Genomic DNA, 18,860 nt, shown 5'->3' on the forward strand with positions numbered 1-18,860 from the left:
ACTGGGATAACACTTACCCTAACCCCACGTCCCACATAAGGGAATAAGCAGCAAAGAAAATGAATGAATGAATGAATGAAAGGACTATATAACATATTTTAATGACTATAAAATAGTTTTAAATGTAATAAAATGTATAAAGTTGTCCTGCTGTCCCCACGTTTAAAGAGAAAACAGCTTGTTAAACAAGTAAACAAGACATGGTCAATAAAGTACATTTTTGGTGCAAACCGAAACAAGTCCGTAGACAGTTCATCCAGTTCATCTATTATAGCGCGTAAACTACAACATGGAGATAAAACTGCATCAATCTACACCTATTAATTTGATGCTTTTTGCTAATTAGCTTCCAGGCTAACGTAACTATTTATAGATGGTAATTACATGGATGACAACTATCCACGCCAAACTTCTAATTAGGAAACATAATGGTGCCCACCCACCGACGCTAAGTTCATCAGGCCCACCGAAGGAACCGCACGGGGCAGCAAACGTTAAACAGAGAAGAGAAAGCGTTTTTGAAGGCGCTGTTAAGAGCTTAACGCATTCGTTAATTACAGATCTCTCTCGCTCCCGTTTGAAGACGGCCGTAAATGGGAGCACGCCAAAGTCTTTAGATTGCGCCGCGTCTTATAAAATGTTGGAAAAGCGGTGGATGGCATTTGACCATCGCGGCGGTGAAGTGTTTCACCTGCCCTCTCATTTCACTCACGAAGTGCGACATAAAGCATTAACGAACGCTAAGAGGTGGGAAGAATTCACGTAAAGATGTAAACACATCAAGTGCCATGTGCCAAATCACAGCGAGCAGGGAAACGCCTTGGAAACACTGCCACGTGCAGATGGATGCTGGTGTGTTCAAGGTGACTCATTTGAGGTTTGTCATATAGTCTTGATGTATCTTCCTGGATAACTTCACGAGACTGCAGACACAAAGACCTGATATATCGTACCTTCATTTCTGCTGAGTCATTGCCAGATGTTTCCTGAAGCTACAAGTTGATGCTCCAGAGCAAACCTACACTTTAGCATTGTAAAACACCATACAACCCTTTTTACTGGTTTTGTTTGGTTCTCTGTCTGGGTTTGTCACTATAGCAGCAAAAAAGCCAAACATTGTGACGCATTCAACATGCCTTCATTTTTTTTGTCTTGTTTGGTTGATAAAGTTGTATTATCTTCTAATGATAAATCTGTATTTTTTTTAATTTAAATTAGCATTCACTATTGTAAAGCAATAGTTTGAAACACAATTGATTTCTTTTAGATGGATGGATGGATGGATGGATGGATGGATGGATGGATGGATGGATGGATGGATGGATGGATGGATGGATGGATGGATGGATGGATGGATGGATGGATGGATGGATGGATGGATGGATGGATGGATGGATGGATGGATGGATGGATGGATGGATGGATGGATGGATGGATGGATGGATGGATGGATGGATGGATGGATGGATGGATGGATGGATGGATGGATGGATGGATGGATGGATGGATGGATGGATGGATGGATGGATGGATGGATGGATGGATGGATGGATGGATGGATGGATGGATGGATGGATGGATGGATTAATAGATGGAAGGATGGATGGATGGATGGATGGATGGATGGATGGATTAATAGATAGATAGATAGATAAATAGATGGATGGATGGATGGATGGATGGATGGATGGATGGATGGATGGATGGATGGATGGATGGATGGATGGATGGATGGATGGATGGATGGATGGATGATGGATGGTTGCATGGACGAATCGATGCACAGATGGATGGTTGGATGGACAGATGGATATACAGATGCACATAGGGATGGATGGGTGGACAGATGGACGGACAGACGGATGGATGTAAAGACACGTGTATAGATGGACGGATGCATAGATGGAATGATGGATGTATAGATGGATGCCTAGATGGATGGATGGACGGACAAGAATGGTTCTCTCTCGCGGTCCACGTAAAAGAGACGGAGGTTAGTGCTGGAGCAAAGATCCAGATTTAGCCCGAGCCGTGTTCATGTGAGGGCCAGAGTCTGCAGCAGGACAAGCCCAGCTCTGAGGCTGCCCTGTAATTGAGGGGAAAATAAGGACAGAAATTATATGTTTATTTTTGACAACAATTTTAATCTTCTCTTCTCTCCTTTAGTAAAACGAGACGCCCAAAAAAAAAGCTCTGAGAATCACATTCACTTGCTGAAGAGAAGATTTTAGAAAATCTTTTCGATACATAACGCAGTGTTTACAGTAAATGTAAAGAACCCTTATAGAAATAGTCTGTTCTTGTTTCTTTGTGGCTTATTATTGTGAATATCCTCATTATTATAGTTTATTTTCCATTTTTTTAAATGACACCAGAACCACAAATATAACAAGACAAAGTTCATTAGAAACCAAATTATTATAAACATACTGTGATATGATATGATTTATATATTAATACAGTTTATTATTTGGTATTTAAAAGGGTTGAACAATTTATACTATTGCATATGATCTGAGCCAAAAAAAAAAACACTTTTTATATTTACATTTTTTCCTATTTAAATCAGTCATCAGTCATAAGAAGCCAAACAACACTATTAAAATTACATGTCATTGTTGATTTGTTTTCGGTCATTTTTACCCACATATGATCATTGGGAAATACGTTATTACACATCAATGATCATTTATATTTGTGAAAAATCACTAGCTTTGATCTGCATGTCACATTTTAGCTATTTACTACATCGTTTTTCCCTTTATCTTGTAAGTGGATATATTTATTGTCATATACTTCAGAAAGAAAAGTTATTATCATTCATATTATTATTATTGATAGTGTTCATTCCACTTAACCACAACAGCACATACTTCAACTTCTGAAGGCTAAGTACACTTTTTGAAAATAACTAATTTCTTTTTCATTCATTCATATTTATTATGTTTCCAGTTTGGAATATTAAGTTCACATCCAGGATAAAACAGTAGACACGCTAAGACGCCTAAGGAAAAAGTAACTGATGGTTTTGATTGACAGATGTGTTCCCTCACAGCCAATGGCATTGAACACAACAGCCGACACGATTTAATTCCCAGGCATCACTTCACTCACAAGCCGGGTCAGTTCAGTTCAACTTCCTAAGTTGTTCCCGAGCCACGATCTCTCCCTCCAGAGGTTCCAAAAACCTCCACAATCGTCCTCGTAGGAATCCATGGAGCGACATCTGGCAATTCTACCTCAAAAAACTGTTCATTTTTTATAGAGTCTCCGACGATTTGACGCAATGACGTCCATCTCAGCTACTTGACTATTCGTACTACGAAGAGAAATAAACAAGACGAAAGCAGGATTTATTGAACTGCTTCTGCATTCTTGACAAGTAAAAGTAGCTGCAAGATAGATCTTTAGGATTTAATGTCATACTTTAATAGATATAAACATATTGATAGTTTTGATGAAGAAATTGGTGTAGTTTGTCTTCGACAAGACACAATGCAATCTTTCCTTTTAAGTAAAATGAAATAAATATGTGAAGTAGAAGTGCTTCTTCCCCAGAGTCTAACTGAGGCCCAGGTGCTAAATATGGCCTGCAAAGTCAATGCACGTGGCCTGCGAGAGATATTAGTTTATAGTTCAAAAATATGATCAAAGATATGACGCCGTTAAACAGGATGTACAGAACGCAATAGATTTACTTATTTTCTTCTCATTTTGTGGGTTCCAAAACTGAACATTTGAACTGACACTCTTTTTCAACTTGTAAATTAACTGGTAAAGACTGAAGTATTTAAATATGTATATTTATATTTTGGGAATAAATCTGAAAACCCTTGGTTGTGATGGGTGATGCCACAACTCAGTAGTATTTTTCTAAAATACTAGTACTGTTTTATTTTGTGTTTTGCCCGAACAAAAGCAGGTTTTAATTGAGCCATTACTGGCGTGAGTTGGACCGGATCACACATTAGAGCCTCTGGCTACTTAAAAAAAAAAAACGCCCTCCAGACAAAGGGAGTCGCCTCTTCTTCGCGCTAAGTGGCGCGAAAAAAGGCAAAACATCTCATTGATGGATTCTTTAATTCTTCTTTTCTCTAAACGCTGATTCACGTTTACAGGTCGTAGACTCAGTATCCTCCGTTATTATCTCATATCTAAAGACAAATGATGCTTTTGGTTGAAATATCTCTATTTTCACTGAACTAATCAGCTACTAAATAAACAACACGTTAAGCTACAAAAGTGCAGAAACAGAAATGATCTTTTACATGTTCTGTGTTCTAGACCGTCAACAGGAAAGGCTTGTTTCCTTTTGTTGGATTTATTTGATGTGATAATCTTCTTTATTTAACGTAACAACTCTGTGTTGCCTCAGTTTTGAACCATCCAGTCTGAAGGCTGCGGAATATATGAAACCAGAACAATAAAATCTTGAACGGTAACCACAGGCTCTGGAAGCGTAATTGTTTTTAATAATGTGGGCAAAGTCGAGCTTATGTCGGCTCTTTTTTTTTCCCTTTTCATAGAAATATCCTGGTTAATCTTTTTTATTTATTGTCCTGATGTGTTTCATATCACGTCTGGGTTATTCATTTTTGATGTGGAAATGTTTGGGTTTCTTTCCTTGGTTCTTAGCTTCGGGGGGGGGGGGGGGAATCGAACCAGCGTCCACATGGTGATTGATTGATGAGCGAGCGCGCCATTCATGCGTTAATCCGGGGAGGTGGGACGTCCCCGAAAACCTCCACCAATCTCCTCCCTGAGTTTTTATTGGGTCTTCAAAGAGGCCGCAGGCTGTAATTAGGGGGCGGACTCCCCACTCCTCAAAACACTTCCCCGCGTGTCTGCCCGACTACTTCCACAGTGTCCCGGGACTCCGAGCTGAGCCTCTCCCTCCACTTCCTTAGGATTTTCTTTCTCAGGGATGGCCGCATCTATTCTGGAGGTAGGGAATGTGATTGTAAGTAAAAACTTTTTTTTCTTTCAACTTTTAAAACAGACACAATGAACTGAATGGAATTATTGCTCACTTTTTGTGTGCGCTTACTTTTTAATGACAAAGTGATGAAATAAATACGTAGATAGATGAAGATATAATCCAGGAATAAAGTTGGATATATGTTCTAACAAATCTAATTTACAAAGAAGATCCCCCTTAACCTACATATTAGTCAGTTTTAATATGATTTACTGTATTCCTTTGGTTTTCCTTGGATTCATCTCATGTCCATTAATTTCAGTAATAAGAGACGAATACAAATAGAACAACTTAAAACTCTTTTATTTTGTTTAGTTAAGTTATAGGCAGCATTTTTGATCACTAAACAAGGCTGAAAAATGTGTGACATTCCAAAGGAAAACTCAGCATCATTATCTTTATTCTGAAAAAAGTTTCCTCTAAAAAAATGAATTGAGAAAAAAAGTTCCAGGTAAAAGGGGTTTGCCTTTTAAATAATTAAGAAGATACTTTTATGTGACGATTTAAACTGATTTATAATCGAAAAAAAACAATTAGGAATGGATCATTAAAAAAAAACTGTTGATTTATATAATTAAAAAAAAAAAAATTAACATATCCAAACTCAAATATTATAATATGTTACAGTTTGATAGGATTTTAATAATAATTGTGGTAGAAACACCATTTCTAACAACAATAACTCACAAACACGCTAAACATACATAAGTTATACTACGACACAGATATATGATATTAAAGGGTAAAATGTTTAAGCATTATATTATATTTATGATAAGTTAAGATAAAACAAATGCTTAAGGTATGACACTATTTTAAAATCATTTTTTAAACATTTTATTTGACTCAAAGACCGAACTACAATATGAAATTAAAACAGCCCTTTTTTTTAATTCAATGTATTTTCAATTGTATGATTGATTCTTTTTTGTCATTTTATTCCTGGGGAAATTGCAGAAGGTTGCAGAAATGGTAACATTTGATCTCAGAGAACAATAAAATAACACAAACAAAATCAACTTAGTTTAAATAAATAAACTAGTTGAGAAACATTTTCAAACAACTAAAGAGTGTACGTTTAAAAGTTTAGATAAAGGATATATTACTAAAGCAAATACACAACAAACCTATAAACAATATTCTAAAAACCTAAGAAAAAAACATTAAAGAAAGTGCCTTTAATTCATTCTGGATAAAAGAAGTAAATACTAAAAGGAGATTCAACCTGGTTTCAAATATCGCTTTCCCTTTTGAAGCAGTGGTAAGTACCTGTCAAAAAGAAGGTCCAAGGGCAGAAACAAAAGAAGCAAGTTCATGCGCGGAAAATGCTTTTTCCTACATTTAAGAAGATTTAATAAAACTTTGTTTAGTAGGTGTATTAGTGCTTGACATCACCACCAAAATGACAACACAGTATAAAAAAAAAGAAAGTTATGCTTAATATGCTGTGATTGGTTCAATAACTTAAACAAATTTTGGATTTTAAGATACAAAGGTTAAATATTCATGACAAATATTCTAGTTGTTTAATTAGAACCATCAAGATTCTATATACTGTATAAGATATCCACGATCCAGTGATGTAGAAGTAGATGACGTGGTGCATCAGCTTCATGACAGGACAGCAGCAGCAGTCGTGGCCGACATCCGTTAGTGATTATGACTTTGACACTGACAGCAGACGGTCTCATGTTCTGCTCTCGCCTCCGCAGGAAGACCCACGCTATGGCTCCAGTCCTCTGGCTATGTTGACCGCGACCTGTAACAAATTCGGAAGCACCAGTCCAGCGAGGGATTCGGCTACACCTGGAAAGACCGGCAGCATCGCCCCGGGGAAGAAGCCCTACAACATGACCTCTGACCTTCAGACCGCCAAGAACGGGCGACCCGTGGACGGGAGCGGCCTGGACTCCTACACTGGCTCCTTCACCACGGCTGGGGGCGGTGGACTGCTCACCCCCAATGGAAGCCCCCCTCCTTCAGCGGGAGGCTACGCCACAGAGTATAACCCCTTCACCCACTCCTTCCAGACCTCTGCGTCACAAGATCCGTCTCTTCTCGTGTCCAAGTCCCACGCCACGGCCGACTGCCTCACCAGCGTCTATACCTCCCTGGATATGACACACCCGTACGGATCTTGGTACAAAGCCGGGATCCACCCCGGCATTACCGCCGCTCCTGCTAATGCCACGTCCTCGTGGTGGGACGTCCACCCAAACTCCAACTGGCTCTCACAGTCCCAGACCGATGGCGGACTCCAGGCCTCACTGCAGCCTGTGGCCCAACAAGCATCTCTCAGCCCACAGCTGCCCAACTACAGCACAGATTTCACCCCCTTAAACCCAGCTCCGTACCCCTCCGTGGGCCTCGGCTCTTCCTCACACCTACTCCAGTCCTCCCAGCACATGCTGCCCCAGGACATGTACAAGCCCAAACCCGTCCAGGGCTCCGGGCTGATTGACAGTTCAATGGGTCTAAAGCCGGCGAGGGGATCCGGGGGCTACGGCGGCGGAGGAGCACCCACCCGGTCCTCATGCGATTGCCCAAACTGCCAGGAGCTGGAGAGACTGGGAGCTTCCGCCGCCACCTTGAGGAAGAAGCCGGTCCACAGCTGCCACATCCCCGGATGCGGAAAAGTCTACGGGAAGGCCTCCCACCTGAAGGCCCACCTGCGCTGGCACACGGGCGAGCGCCCCTTCGTGTGCAACTGGCTCTTCTGCGGGAAGCGCTTCACCCGCTCCGACGAGCTGGAGCGACACGTGCGCACTCACACCCGGGAGAAGAAGTTCACGTGTCTGCTGTGCAACAAGCGCTTCACTCGCAGCGACCACCTCTCCAAGCACCAGAAGACCCACGCCGACGCTGCGGTTCAGGGGAAAGTAATGGAAGGAGACGCGGACGCCCGCGGGGACGAGACCACAGAGCTCGGCATCAGCGCCTCCAATCCTGGGGCCGATCCCATCGCCAACGGAGACGAGAAAACAGGAAGCAGCAACGGCGTGGAGAGCAGCAGCGGACTCTTGGAGATCTGACGTCTTTAGATAAACGCCACGCACACACACACACACACACTCAAGTCACATTTCTGACAAATTCCTGAGTGAATAAAACTTGTGAGATGAAAAGTAGATGATGACAGACATTAAATTGAACAACACATTTTTTTGCTAGCATTGAGGTGTAACAACAAATACAATTATCTTTAAGTTATCAGGATAAAGACGCCCAGTTCAGTTCAGAAGCTAGTATTAGAAAAATCCCATAGAAGTCACAAGATTTTGTCCTATATTTATTTAATCTGTATAATTTGATTCCTTTTCAGAATTTGAAAAATCAAAATGCTCATTTGGACAGCAGATGGCAGTAGCATTACGGAAATGGCTCACAGTAGGCGAAGAAGAGTTGCTTGGTCTCACCACCGAAGACATTATCTGACCTTTAAAGGATTTTGGGATCTGGATGATAATTCATTATGGTGATATAAACCACCAAGATCAATTATTTGTTGTATATCCTATCAACATTCCCAGAAGATTTCATTGAATTCCATTGATCCGTTTTTGAGTTATAGAATTGTGTTTGTTAACAAAGACGCAACACCAGACTCTTGTCAGCTTCAATCACAACTATGGTATTAAATAGTTTTGGTCGTCAGTATCCGTCCTTAAGATGAAACTTGTCAGGCATCAAAACAAGTTTTTCTATTTCAGATTAATTCACTCAGGAATGTTGCAGAAATGACTTTCAAATACTTGATGGTCCCGTCCGACAATAACGCTCGCATGTCCCATAACACTAATGCGTTCACACACACACACACACACACACACACACATGCGGGAAAAGTGTGCGAGCAGTCGCACGTTCATGCACACATTTTAATGCTTACCCGCAGTTTCTGCCTTTCAAATGAGACAAACCACGGAGGAAATTTAATCTGCAGAAGCAGAAGGAAAAGATCTCCGTAGCCGCAAAAGGAAAGTGGATTTAGGAGCAGCAGACTCATGGTTACGATGATGGAGCTGATGGAGCGTCGCATGCCTGAGGAAAAGTCTGATTTACAGCAACGTTGAGACTTTTTTTTTCTTCTCTCTGTTGCCAAAGAGAACTTTTGTTTGACTAATTTAATTCTTTATTTACGTAAATAATGTAATTTATGTTTTAAATTATAAACACAGCAGATTATCTTGGTGGGAAATGTATGACCTGAAGAACAAGATAGCTTAAGCTGGCCAAAAATAAACGGCATTAAATTAAGTTTCTTTCCTATTTATTAGCTATATTAGATTTGGGTTTTTTTTTTAAGTCAGATTTATTTATGGATCTTGAAGTTGTGTAAACTATTTCTATATAATCTTTGTGAAGTCTTAAACACTCAGTGATAGCTAAGGGACCGTTGTTGTAAATACTATATATTTTCATTGATATATAGATCATGTTGGGTGTGTTATTTTTCTACTTCTCGCTTGTTTTTATAACTCTCTAGAGTGATTTAGTTTGTCATCTGCTGATTTGTTTGGAAAGAATGTGTAATAACTGATGCAAGTACACGTGATGTAAAAGGCGTCATGTGGAAATATTGTTTTTGGTGCTTTCAAGAGTAAAAAACATCTTCATCTCACTTTCTTGTGTATCTTTTTTTTTTTTAATAGAACTTGTGTTTTAATGGGGAATCAAACATTACGGCTTTGATGATAACAAAAAAATGTTCTGTAATATTTAAAAGGTGATGAGTTTCAACATTTCATTTGATATATTTCACCAACCATCTATAGTGGATACCATTTAGAACTGTGCTGCTTCCCAGATGACCTCAAGAAAAAAGTTTTGATTTGGTCAAATTATTTGGTGGAGAAAAAGAAATGGATTGAAATTTTTTAGAATCAAATTTTGCAACTTATATTTATCGAATAAACAAAAGAACCTTTTTTTTAATGTTCTAGGCCCTTGTGAATTTTGATTTGAGAAATAAGATGTTTGTTTTGTCTTTGTAATCCTACTATTATTATTGTTGTTATTATTACTAGAATCTGATTCATCATGAAAATTCTAAAATAATTAGTTTAGTTAATATAAAATATATTCCTAGGATCACATTTTTTTGCGTCTAAGAAGAAAATTAAATATATCAAAAACAGGGGTTTATATATTATAATAGTATTTATTTACCTCCCATCATATTATGTACTATAATCTATTTGTACTAAGGCAACTATTTTTAGGTATTAAAAAATAACACGGTGGCCATTGAAAAAAACACATAAAACTAAAAAATTTCTTCCTTGTTCTTTCAAGATTTCCCCTTATATCGTGCACCCCCTCAAGTCACACCCCTCTTCAAGTCCTAATTTAAAGTAGACATACAAGTAAAATTAATTTTGTTGTGGGTTGAAAATAAACACGTACTCATAAGGCAAGAAAAGAACACAAAGCTCCTTCTTCTCCACCCTCACCTCTGCCCCTCCATCATACATGGCCGAGCAGATTCTTTTGATTATCTCCCCCTGACAAAGCCGTGCACTCAGGTGAGGTCTCGGGTCCACACAATGACCCCCATTCAGCAGTTACACTCAAGACAATTACTCCGCTCTGGCGCTGCACACGAGCAATTACAGCGAGTGATGCTGCCGAGAGAAGATCAGGAGCGAAGGATGAGTTGTTACCAATCTAAGCTGCCGGACAGAAGCTCTGAGAACATCCGAGTGTTTCTCTGTGTGGCTTCCTGTCGGGTCAAGCTTCTTTAAAATAATAAAAGGCTCTAAAACGAGGACGGCCTCAGGGGAAACTTTTGGAGATTTGGAACAGATGTTGAAGATAAGGAAGCTGGTTGGTTAACTTGGTTAACAGGTGAACAGGTTAGTGCTATGAGGTGATAAATGAAACAATAAAAACGTTTTTTATGTGCAATAAAGCCTTTTTTTATATCCTAGGGATGTCCCGAACTGAATTAGGAGGAAATCCATTTGCCATAAATAATCTTCCTGAATTCCTGAATTCTATTTAAATCCTCTTGCCGTCGACCTGGACAGATGAAGACCCTCAGAAGGTTTGTCTTCGTGAAACATTTACAATCCTCCTGCAGCATGTTTCCAATTTAGCTGGAGTTGAGGTCAACTTATATAAAAGGTCCCGGGGCCGACTCTGTCATCAGGGACCGGCATGTTTATGGTGGTCTGAAGTGGGAGCTATGGTCGAGGCGTGGATAAAAGGCAAACAGGGGGATTGGGGTTAGGGTGTGTCAGGAGGGTTGAGAGGGGGGGGGGGTTAAGAGGATGGTCAGTGGAAGCCCTGCAGCCAGAAGCTCCTTCTTTTTTTTGTCTATCCAGACACTCCCTATGGCTGTCGGTGGTAGAGCGTTAACTTTATTTTTACTTTTTTTATTCAAACATTTAACAAGGAATGTTGCCAGAATTCTAGCAGCTTTGAATCATTACCCTGTGGTGTCATATATGGACCTTTAAATAGCCAGTTTACTGACCACTCCAGTGCTTTAAGACTGTCTCGCGTTCAACGGTTCTCACACACGGACGGTGCCACGCAAGGTGCCAACCTGCTCTTAAGAAGCAATAAGGGGTTTGGGGTGATGCTGGTATAGGGGGTTTGAAATGAACAGTTTCCAGACGGGCTCCTATAAAGAGCGGTAAATGTCCGTGGGAAAGGGTTCCGAGTGACGCGGCTAGCTTTAAATTGGTCCTGATGATCCACATAAAAGCCAGATCGCCAGTGATTGAAATATGTTTAAATGTATTTTATTAATTTACTTATTTTGAACGCAATACAAACATTTATCACTTATTAAAATCAATATTTATTTGAGCAAGAGTCCATATCATATACTGGTACTATAATGTTTCTGTTTTGTATAAATTAATAAAGGAAATAGGTCATTAATAGAGAAACAAATGAATGCTGTGAATCATAATTGTTTTCTTCATTTTTTTGATACAGTTTATAGATTTAAAAAAATATAATTATGTTTGTAATCTTATGTTTTAATCATTCAATAATGCAAATAAATTACCATTTGTTTTTACCAAAATTGATTGAATTTCTGAAACAAGATATAAAAAAACTAAAAGAAAAACAATAGCTTTGAACGTACATACATGAAAAGATAATAATTAATTTAACATTTTTATAAAGAAAAAAACAATGAATAGAGAACAAATGTATTGTATTTTTCTATCTACTGACCGAAATTAAGACCTTATGACTTAACAAAATTCACCAAAGTTCAGTCATTCATTCACTATCTACCGCTTTATCCCTTACCGGGGTCGCGGGGAGACTGGAGCCTATCCCAGTATCATAGGGCGAGAGGCAGGGGACACCCTGGACAGGACACCAGTCTGTTGCAGGGCACACAAAGACACACAACCATTCACACACACAATCATACCTATGGACAATTTCCCCAAAGTTTCTCAATCAACATGTATGTTTTTGAGTTCTTCAATTTAGTAACATTAAAATCCGACCTGCTTAACGTCTGTATGTCATTAATCTAAATATCGAATAAATCGTGAATGAAAAACATATCAAACATTTCAACATGCAAGGATACAGAGATACATTGTCGATAGAGTCGATCTTTTTTCATCATTGATTTGTGTAGAATATTTCAACCTGAAATGAGATATATGTAAATCAACAGAATCTCTGGGACCTTCTGCACGGACCCCGTTAAAGGGGTCCAGACATGGCTGCTAAAGCCATCATCTTAGCAAAGGTAACCCACAAAAAACCCTCTTCTAAACCGTCACCCCAACGGTGTTTAGCTTTGCCGTCAGCCATATAGTGTTACGCTCACTTTTGCCTCATGCATCTCTCCAGAGGGTTTCAACTTTCACAAGGATCCTTAAACCAACATGTTGTAATGTACTAAGCCCCAAATGCTAATGTTGTGCTTTTTCCCCTCCATTATGTGAATGGCCCGGCTCGAACAATGGTGGGCGCTGCTGAACTAGCCACAGGCTCTGCCGGGCCACTGCCCCCCCCCCCCCGACACTGTGAAATCAGGGGGTGAGTAACAGGACAAAAGCACAGGTGTCTGCAGGTGGGTGTGCGGGAGGATGTCGGGAGGAATGTCTGAGGCTCCGAGGGACGCCCTGGAGGCACAACAAGATAAGGGGTTCTAGCAGAGGGAAGATGAGCCGAGGGAACCACAACATGACATCGGGGCGAATACAAGAGAGGTCAAGAGGGAAAACACGACAGATAAGAGAGGGCAAGAGGTAACTCTGTTGTAGATCTACAGTAGGTTGACAGAGGTTATCAAATAGAGTCATCTTTGAATTTAAAACAGGAAGGAGCAGCTGATTACATTTGATAAGAGGATCAGTCATCCTTGTGGTTTGAGTGGTGAAAGTGATAGATATAGATGCTTACGATGCTTGCCATCTTAATTTCCACCTAATGTTTATGAATTAAAGTATCCAGGTCAAAAGTTGAAGTTGATTTTGAAGCTTTGGTTTCATGAAAATTGAGAAAAAATATATGGATCTATTTTAATTTATTATTCAATCACAAAATGTGTTGCTTAAATCAAAAATAAATGCCTTCTATCAAGAATAAAAGCTTCTTTATTAAAAAAAAAAATACATTGTCAATCAAAGAAAAAAATCAATTCAATAAAACAAAATAATTAAAAATATGTTTAATCGAATAAAAAGGAGTTAAATAGCATTATATATATCATACATTTGTATTGAAGTAATCTCTGTCTTTTGTGTATGGACAATATTATGGTTCAGGACATTTGTGTCCTTAATATAAATCCCCTAAAATTGTGTTTTTATTGAAGCACTTTTTCTTTCGATCGCCAAATTAAGAAAACAATCTAGCTCCATAAAGATAAACTCATTCATTCATTAGAAGTAATTTTAGCCTGAAAGATCCACACATAAAACGTACAAAAAGCCTCATCACACATGTTACTTCAAAACAATATCTCTTAATATACTTGAAAAGTGTTCCTGGGATGGATGGACACCTCTAGCCCGATTGAAGCAGGGATGGGCTCCAAACCAGAACTGAAAAAAAAGATGTTTTTACTAATGGGCAGTGGTTACTGGTGTGGCTAGTTCTGACATGTTTGTTTTGTTTTGGTTTTTTCATGGATTATTTTGTCAAACACGGGGGTTCATGGAAAATAAGGTGTGTCCAGAGAAAACTCCTGACTTTGGGATGTTGTTTCAGATGCATGTAGGAGCTGCTGGAAAGCAACGACCAAAGTCAGATACAGAAAATTATAACAAAGCATTAACAATTAAATGCAGCATTTACAAAATTAGCAACGACAGTGAGAATCCATAATAGTGAGTGATTAAACCTTCAAAACCTTCCTAAACCCAGATGGTCAAAGAGCATAGTCATGCTTTGTTAGCATCCATAGTTTAAAAGAAGCAACTTTTACATTTTTATTTTTTTTAATCGACGCAGTGATCTTGACGCACACGTCTGTGTCTTTTCTAAACCATTTCCTGTCAAACCACAAGAGATTATTACAGAAGAAAGTTGAAAAAACACTCTCCGCGAAAAGAACACTCGCCGGTTTAAAAGCTGTTTTTATTCAGACGCTAATCGCGCGCAGACTGGCTCGTGAGTTGCTTTTAAAATTTAAAGGGAATCCTCCTCTAATGCCCAGTACATGAAACACACGCCAAATGAGGCCATTTTGTTTATAGGAACTGTGGGAGGGTTGTGGGTGACTCGGTGCCCTTTAAAAAGATAATATGCTTCCCGTTTAATGGGCTCCGGATGACAAATGACTTCCAGCGGGAAATTGAGTTAAGAAAACGGCACTTCTTCTTTCTTTTGTATTGTTTATTGAAGGATGAGTTGAAATATCAACGTTTATAGCGTATGAAACATGGTTCTTTTACCAAAAATCAATGTATCTTAATTATTGTATCATACATTGATGCCTTTCATTTAATTATTGTCTATATTTCATGTTTATTTTGAGTGTAACACCTTCATCGTTGGGCAGAGGACAAAAACAAGCTAAGAATCAACATGATTTCATTGTTTGTCAAAACGTTTTTTTAATTTAAGTTTTGTTAATTTAATCTAAATCTTTACGACATTTATATTAAAAATAACTTTAAATGAGTAGTATTGTATTGAAAAACTGAATTAATATCTCAATGCACACGTTTAAGAGAATGATGAATAAGCGAAAATCGTTTTGTGGGTGTGTGTGTGTGTGTGCCTTTGTACGTTTGTGTTTATGGTGCGTTTTTGTTGAGTGTGACTTTAATAATTAATAAGATGAATAAATAACTGAATGTGTCCTGTTTTTTGCTCAAGAAAAATGATTGTTTCACTTAAACCAACTACTTTAGTTGCATTTTAGTTTTGTTTTAAAATCCCATTTCAAAACAATGTTGACTTCAGAAAATGCTTTGTTTCTAATATACTTTACAAAGATAATCCTTATTTAATTTGTCATTATTTATTAAAACCTAGACAAACGTTATTGTCATTGAACCAGCGACCCAGTACAACAAAAGTACTTTTCAGTACAGCCCGTAATATATGATATTTGGTAAATCGACACATAATCCAAATAATTTAATGAAAAAAATCATTTCTTAAGCTCAAATAAAGCCTGAAAGGACTCTAATTTAATCTTTCCTCGACCGAGTAATTACATTCTAATGACATAATAGGCGCAGGATTCCACTTAAGCAGCTGAATTATTAAAACAGAAGCCAGTTACGACATTCTATGGTTTGAAGCCTCTTGAGCGCCAGCTTCGCTTTCAAAAACATCCCTGAATCCTGACGCCGTGACTCATGAAGCTTGTTTTCTTCTTTCAAACTGTCAAAAAACCTCAAAATACTTTGTGCTAAGGGGGTGTGGGGGGGGGGGGTGAGAATCAATACTAAGACGATCCAAAGAAGTTTAAACAAACTGAGATGGTTGAGCCTTTCGTTCGCAGGTTGAGTCGGGAGGAAGAGAGAGAGGGATGGGGGAGGGAAGAGAGGGGGGGGGAGGCTGGAAGTGGGAGCAGTGATCCAGCTTTGGCAGGAGTTTGGTGGAGGAGTGTGGTGGTTCTGAAGTCCTCCAGAGCGAGGCGCCAGTGTGTCCGGCGGGGGCCCTGACCATGAGCTGCCTTACCCCCCCTGAGCCCTGGCCACAACCCCCCCACCACCACCACCCTCCCTCCTTCTCCTCCTTCACTCCCCCCCCTCCTTCTTCTCCTCCACCATCAGCACCGCCACCCATCCAACCCCAAACCCACTGGCAGCCGTGCTTCCCTGTAGCTGCTGCAGCTGCATGTTTATTTAATATTCTGAAGAGATTGAAATATCTCTGCGGGCTGACACACATACATACACCATTACACATCACTCACCGCACACACACACATTACCACCACAATATATAAATAAATAAAGCAGAATAATAACGTTCTCTTGATCCCGGGCCAAGAACAGGGAAAGTGTTTTTTTTTTTTAAATGGTGTTTTCGGAAAACCTAAAAGAAGGAGCGCGGCGTGAGGCCTGAGCGAGGCAGTGGGTCGTCTGCAGACGGACTCCCCGGTGGAGGCGGAGAACAATGAGCGGCGAGGAGTGAAAGCTGCACGTACTTCAGTCGATCCCTGTTCATGTGTTATTGTAAATCATCGGTGACCTTAATTATCATCATCTACCTCTCCATGGTGTTTAAAGAGTGCACACAGATTGATGTGAGGCTTGATGATTACAATTTAAAAAAATAATGGTAATAATTGTTTAATTTCTCTGTTTATCTAGAAAAAAACTGTTATGTTAGGATGTTCTTTTTTTGGGGGGTTAAAGGTTTTTACTCTTTTTTTTTTTTAAATCATTTTAATGTTTTACCTAAATGTGTTACATTTATGTTAGTGTTTTACACTTTACTGTATCTTGCTATTTCCGCATATTGTTGTTCATATTTTGTTGTTTTAAGGTACGTTGCCATTTTTAAATCATCGCCCTGTGACACTGAAGGTCTGAAAGGTGCTTTATAAATTAAATAATAATTTTCATTGTTTTTTGTTTTCTCGCGCGTTTTTTTGTCGTGTCCTTCAGAAAATCAAATAAATATTACAGTTTTGCCCTTTATCCTTTTTTGTTTTTCTTCAGTATAATTTGTTTTCTGACCATCCAGCAGCATATGAAATCACTCAAATCTTAGCAGGAGTCAAGGTCAAAGGCAGGTAAGTCCACAAGCATTTATGACGATTTGCTATTTTTGGTAGTTAAATAGGGTTCCTTACCCTTGTGTTATCTTATGGTCAAGGTGACTGACCAAGGTCAAGGTGAATGACCTCCCTGGCCTACAGATAACACGTTTGTTTTGGGGCCTCCGGGGCACCATGACCCAGAGACAACACAAGGGGTAAAAGATTAACCTTTTCACCCTCATAACACAACATAATTGAATAAAAATGTATAATTATCATTTTTAAAACGGCAACATTATGCTAAAGGATTTTTTTTAGTGAATGATATTTATGCTAGCTTAGCGAGTTGTTCTGAGGTGAGACACCTGGTTTTTACTTACCTAAAAAACACGGTTTCCACATAAAGCAAAAGTTGTAAATGTGAAATTTTATGATGCAGTTCTTTGTCCATGCTTTTCCTATTATGTTAAATCTGCTTTATTTATATAAAATTTATATTTTATAATTTATATATTAACATGAGAAACATCGTTTGAAAGGCTGAAGCTTGATAATGGGTTGCCGTTGCAAAGCCTGACTGGAAATGTCTGCAGAGAAACACTGTTAGCTGTGCATGCTATCAACATATTCTAATGCTAACAATGACAGTCATGCTTGGTTTTTATGGAACTGTCTCACAAGCAAGATTAGAGAACAATAAGCTCAGTTGTCTTCGTCTTTATCCTTGTCCAAAAAAGACACTTACCTCATCCAAATACCTCTGTACTGCTCGTCTATAACGTCAATCTTGTATAAAAGCCTCGACATTAGAAACGAGACGAAAAAACAATATTTTTTATGTTTGTTTGTAACGGAAGTATCAGGTCCTGTTTCCTTATTCAAACACATTGCAAGTTTTACACTGATATAAGTATTCTTATGAATAATTCCTCACGTCAAGACTTCAATACAAGATGGACATTAACAAGCACAATTGAGGTATCTGGATCTTTGCGTCATTTTGGAAGAAGATGAAGACAACTGAGTTTGAGTCGCTAAATTTAAATGAACATACATTTTTGTCTATGACTCTACAAAGACAAAGATTACTCGGTGAGGGTGAGTAGAAAATGAGTACAAGTCATGTGATTATTTTGACAGCCCTGATATATCAATAATCAATCTCGTCAATAGTTTATCCTTAAATGTAATGACACGTTCCAGAACGTTTTATTGTTGAAACAGTATATGTTAAATAACTATATGATTAAACATGACTTTAAAATCATTGCGAAACTTTGTAAAAACGCGATTTATACAAATATTCCTGGCAACCGAGCCGACCTCCTGAAGGCAGAGCTAAAGAAAACACATTTCCCCAGCGATTGTCTCGCCTTCATTCGAAACCCAAGCGTTTCTTCACATGTTTAGTATATTAGCAAACGCCGACTGTGTGGTCCGGCGACGAGACGTAAACGAGGTGTTTGTTGCCGAGTCGAAAATGAACAAAGTGCACGAGGGCACACAAACACACATCCAAGCCTCTTCCATCATTACATCGCGACAGGAATCTCTTAAACTGTTTCAGTTTTGGGGCTTCACGCTCCCCCCCCCCCCCATATCCTACCCCTCCTTGTCTCCTCGCTCCTCTGCAGCCACCAACCACGGCTGCTGCCAAAAATAATACGGGAGCGCCACTCGAACCGGCTCCTCGACCACAGCACAGCCCGGCCGCAAGAGCAGGATCAA

At 39.1% G+C, this 18,860-nt stretch overlaps 1 protein-coding gene across 2 annotated transcripts; it reads left to right on the top strand.

Annotated features, from left to right (window-relative positions):
- The first annotated feature begins 4,549 nt into the window (after positions 1–4,549).
- On the top strand, positions 4,550–8,010 carry sp7 (Sp7 transcription factor). Of its 2 annotated transcripts, none has more exons than XM_087800790.1 (2): positions 4,550–4,960; positions 6,691–8,010. In XM_087800790.1, exons 1-2 carry the CDS (start codon positions 4,925–4,927, stop codon positions 8,008–8,010), a joined length of 1,356 nt encoding a protein of 451 aa, XP_087656916.1. In that variant the 5' UTR covers positions 4,550–4,924. The 2 variants fall into 2 exon arrangements, with proteins under 2 accessions (XP_087656916.1, XP_087656917.1); XM_087800791.1 differs by having other exon boundaries at positions 4,550–4,945.
- The last annotated feature ends 10,850 nt before the right edge of the window (positions 8,011–18,860 follow it).

This window comes from Callionymus lyra, chromosome 10, assembly GCF_982586985.1.
Source record: "Callionymus lyra chromosome 10, fCalLyr1.hap1.1, whole genome shotgun sequence".
NCBI lineage: Eukaryota > Metazoa > Chordata > Actinopteri > Syngnathiformes > Callionymidae > Callionymus > Callionymus lyra.

Bases quoted from the DNA above. Each gene is read 5' to 3' on its own strand.
- sp7 (XM_087800790.1), top strand. From the start codon at position 4,925: ATGGCCGCATCTATTCTGGAGGTAGGGAATGTGATT. The intron at 4,961-6,690 runs GTAAGTAAAAAC...TCGCCTCCGCAG, and splicing joins TGGAGGTAGGGAATGTGATT to GAAGACCCACGCTATGGCTC.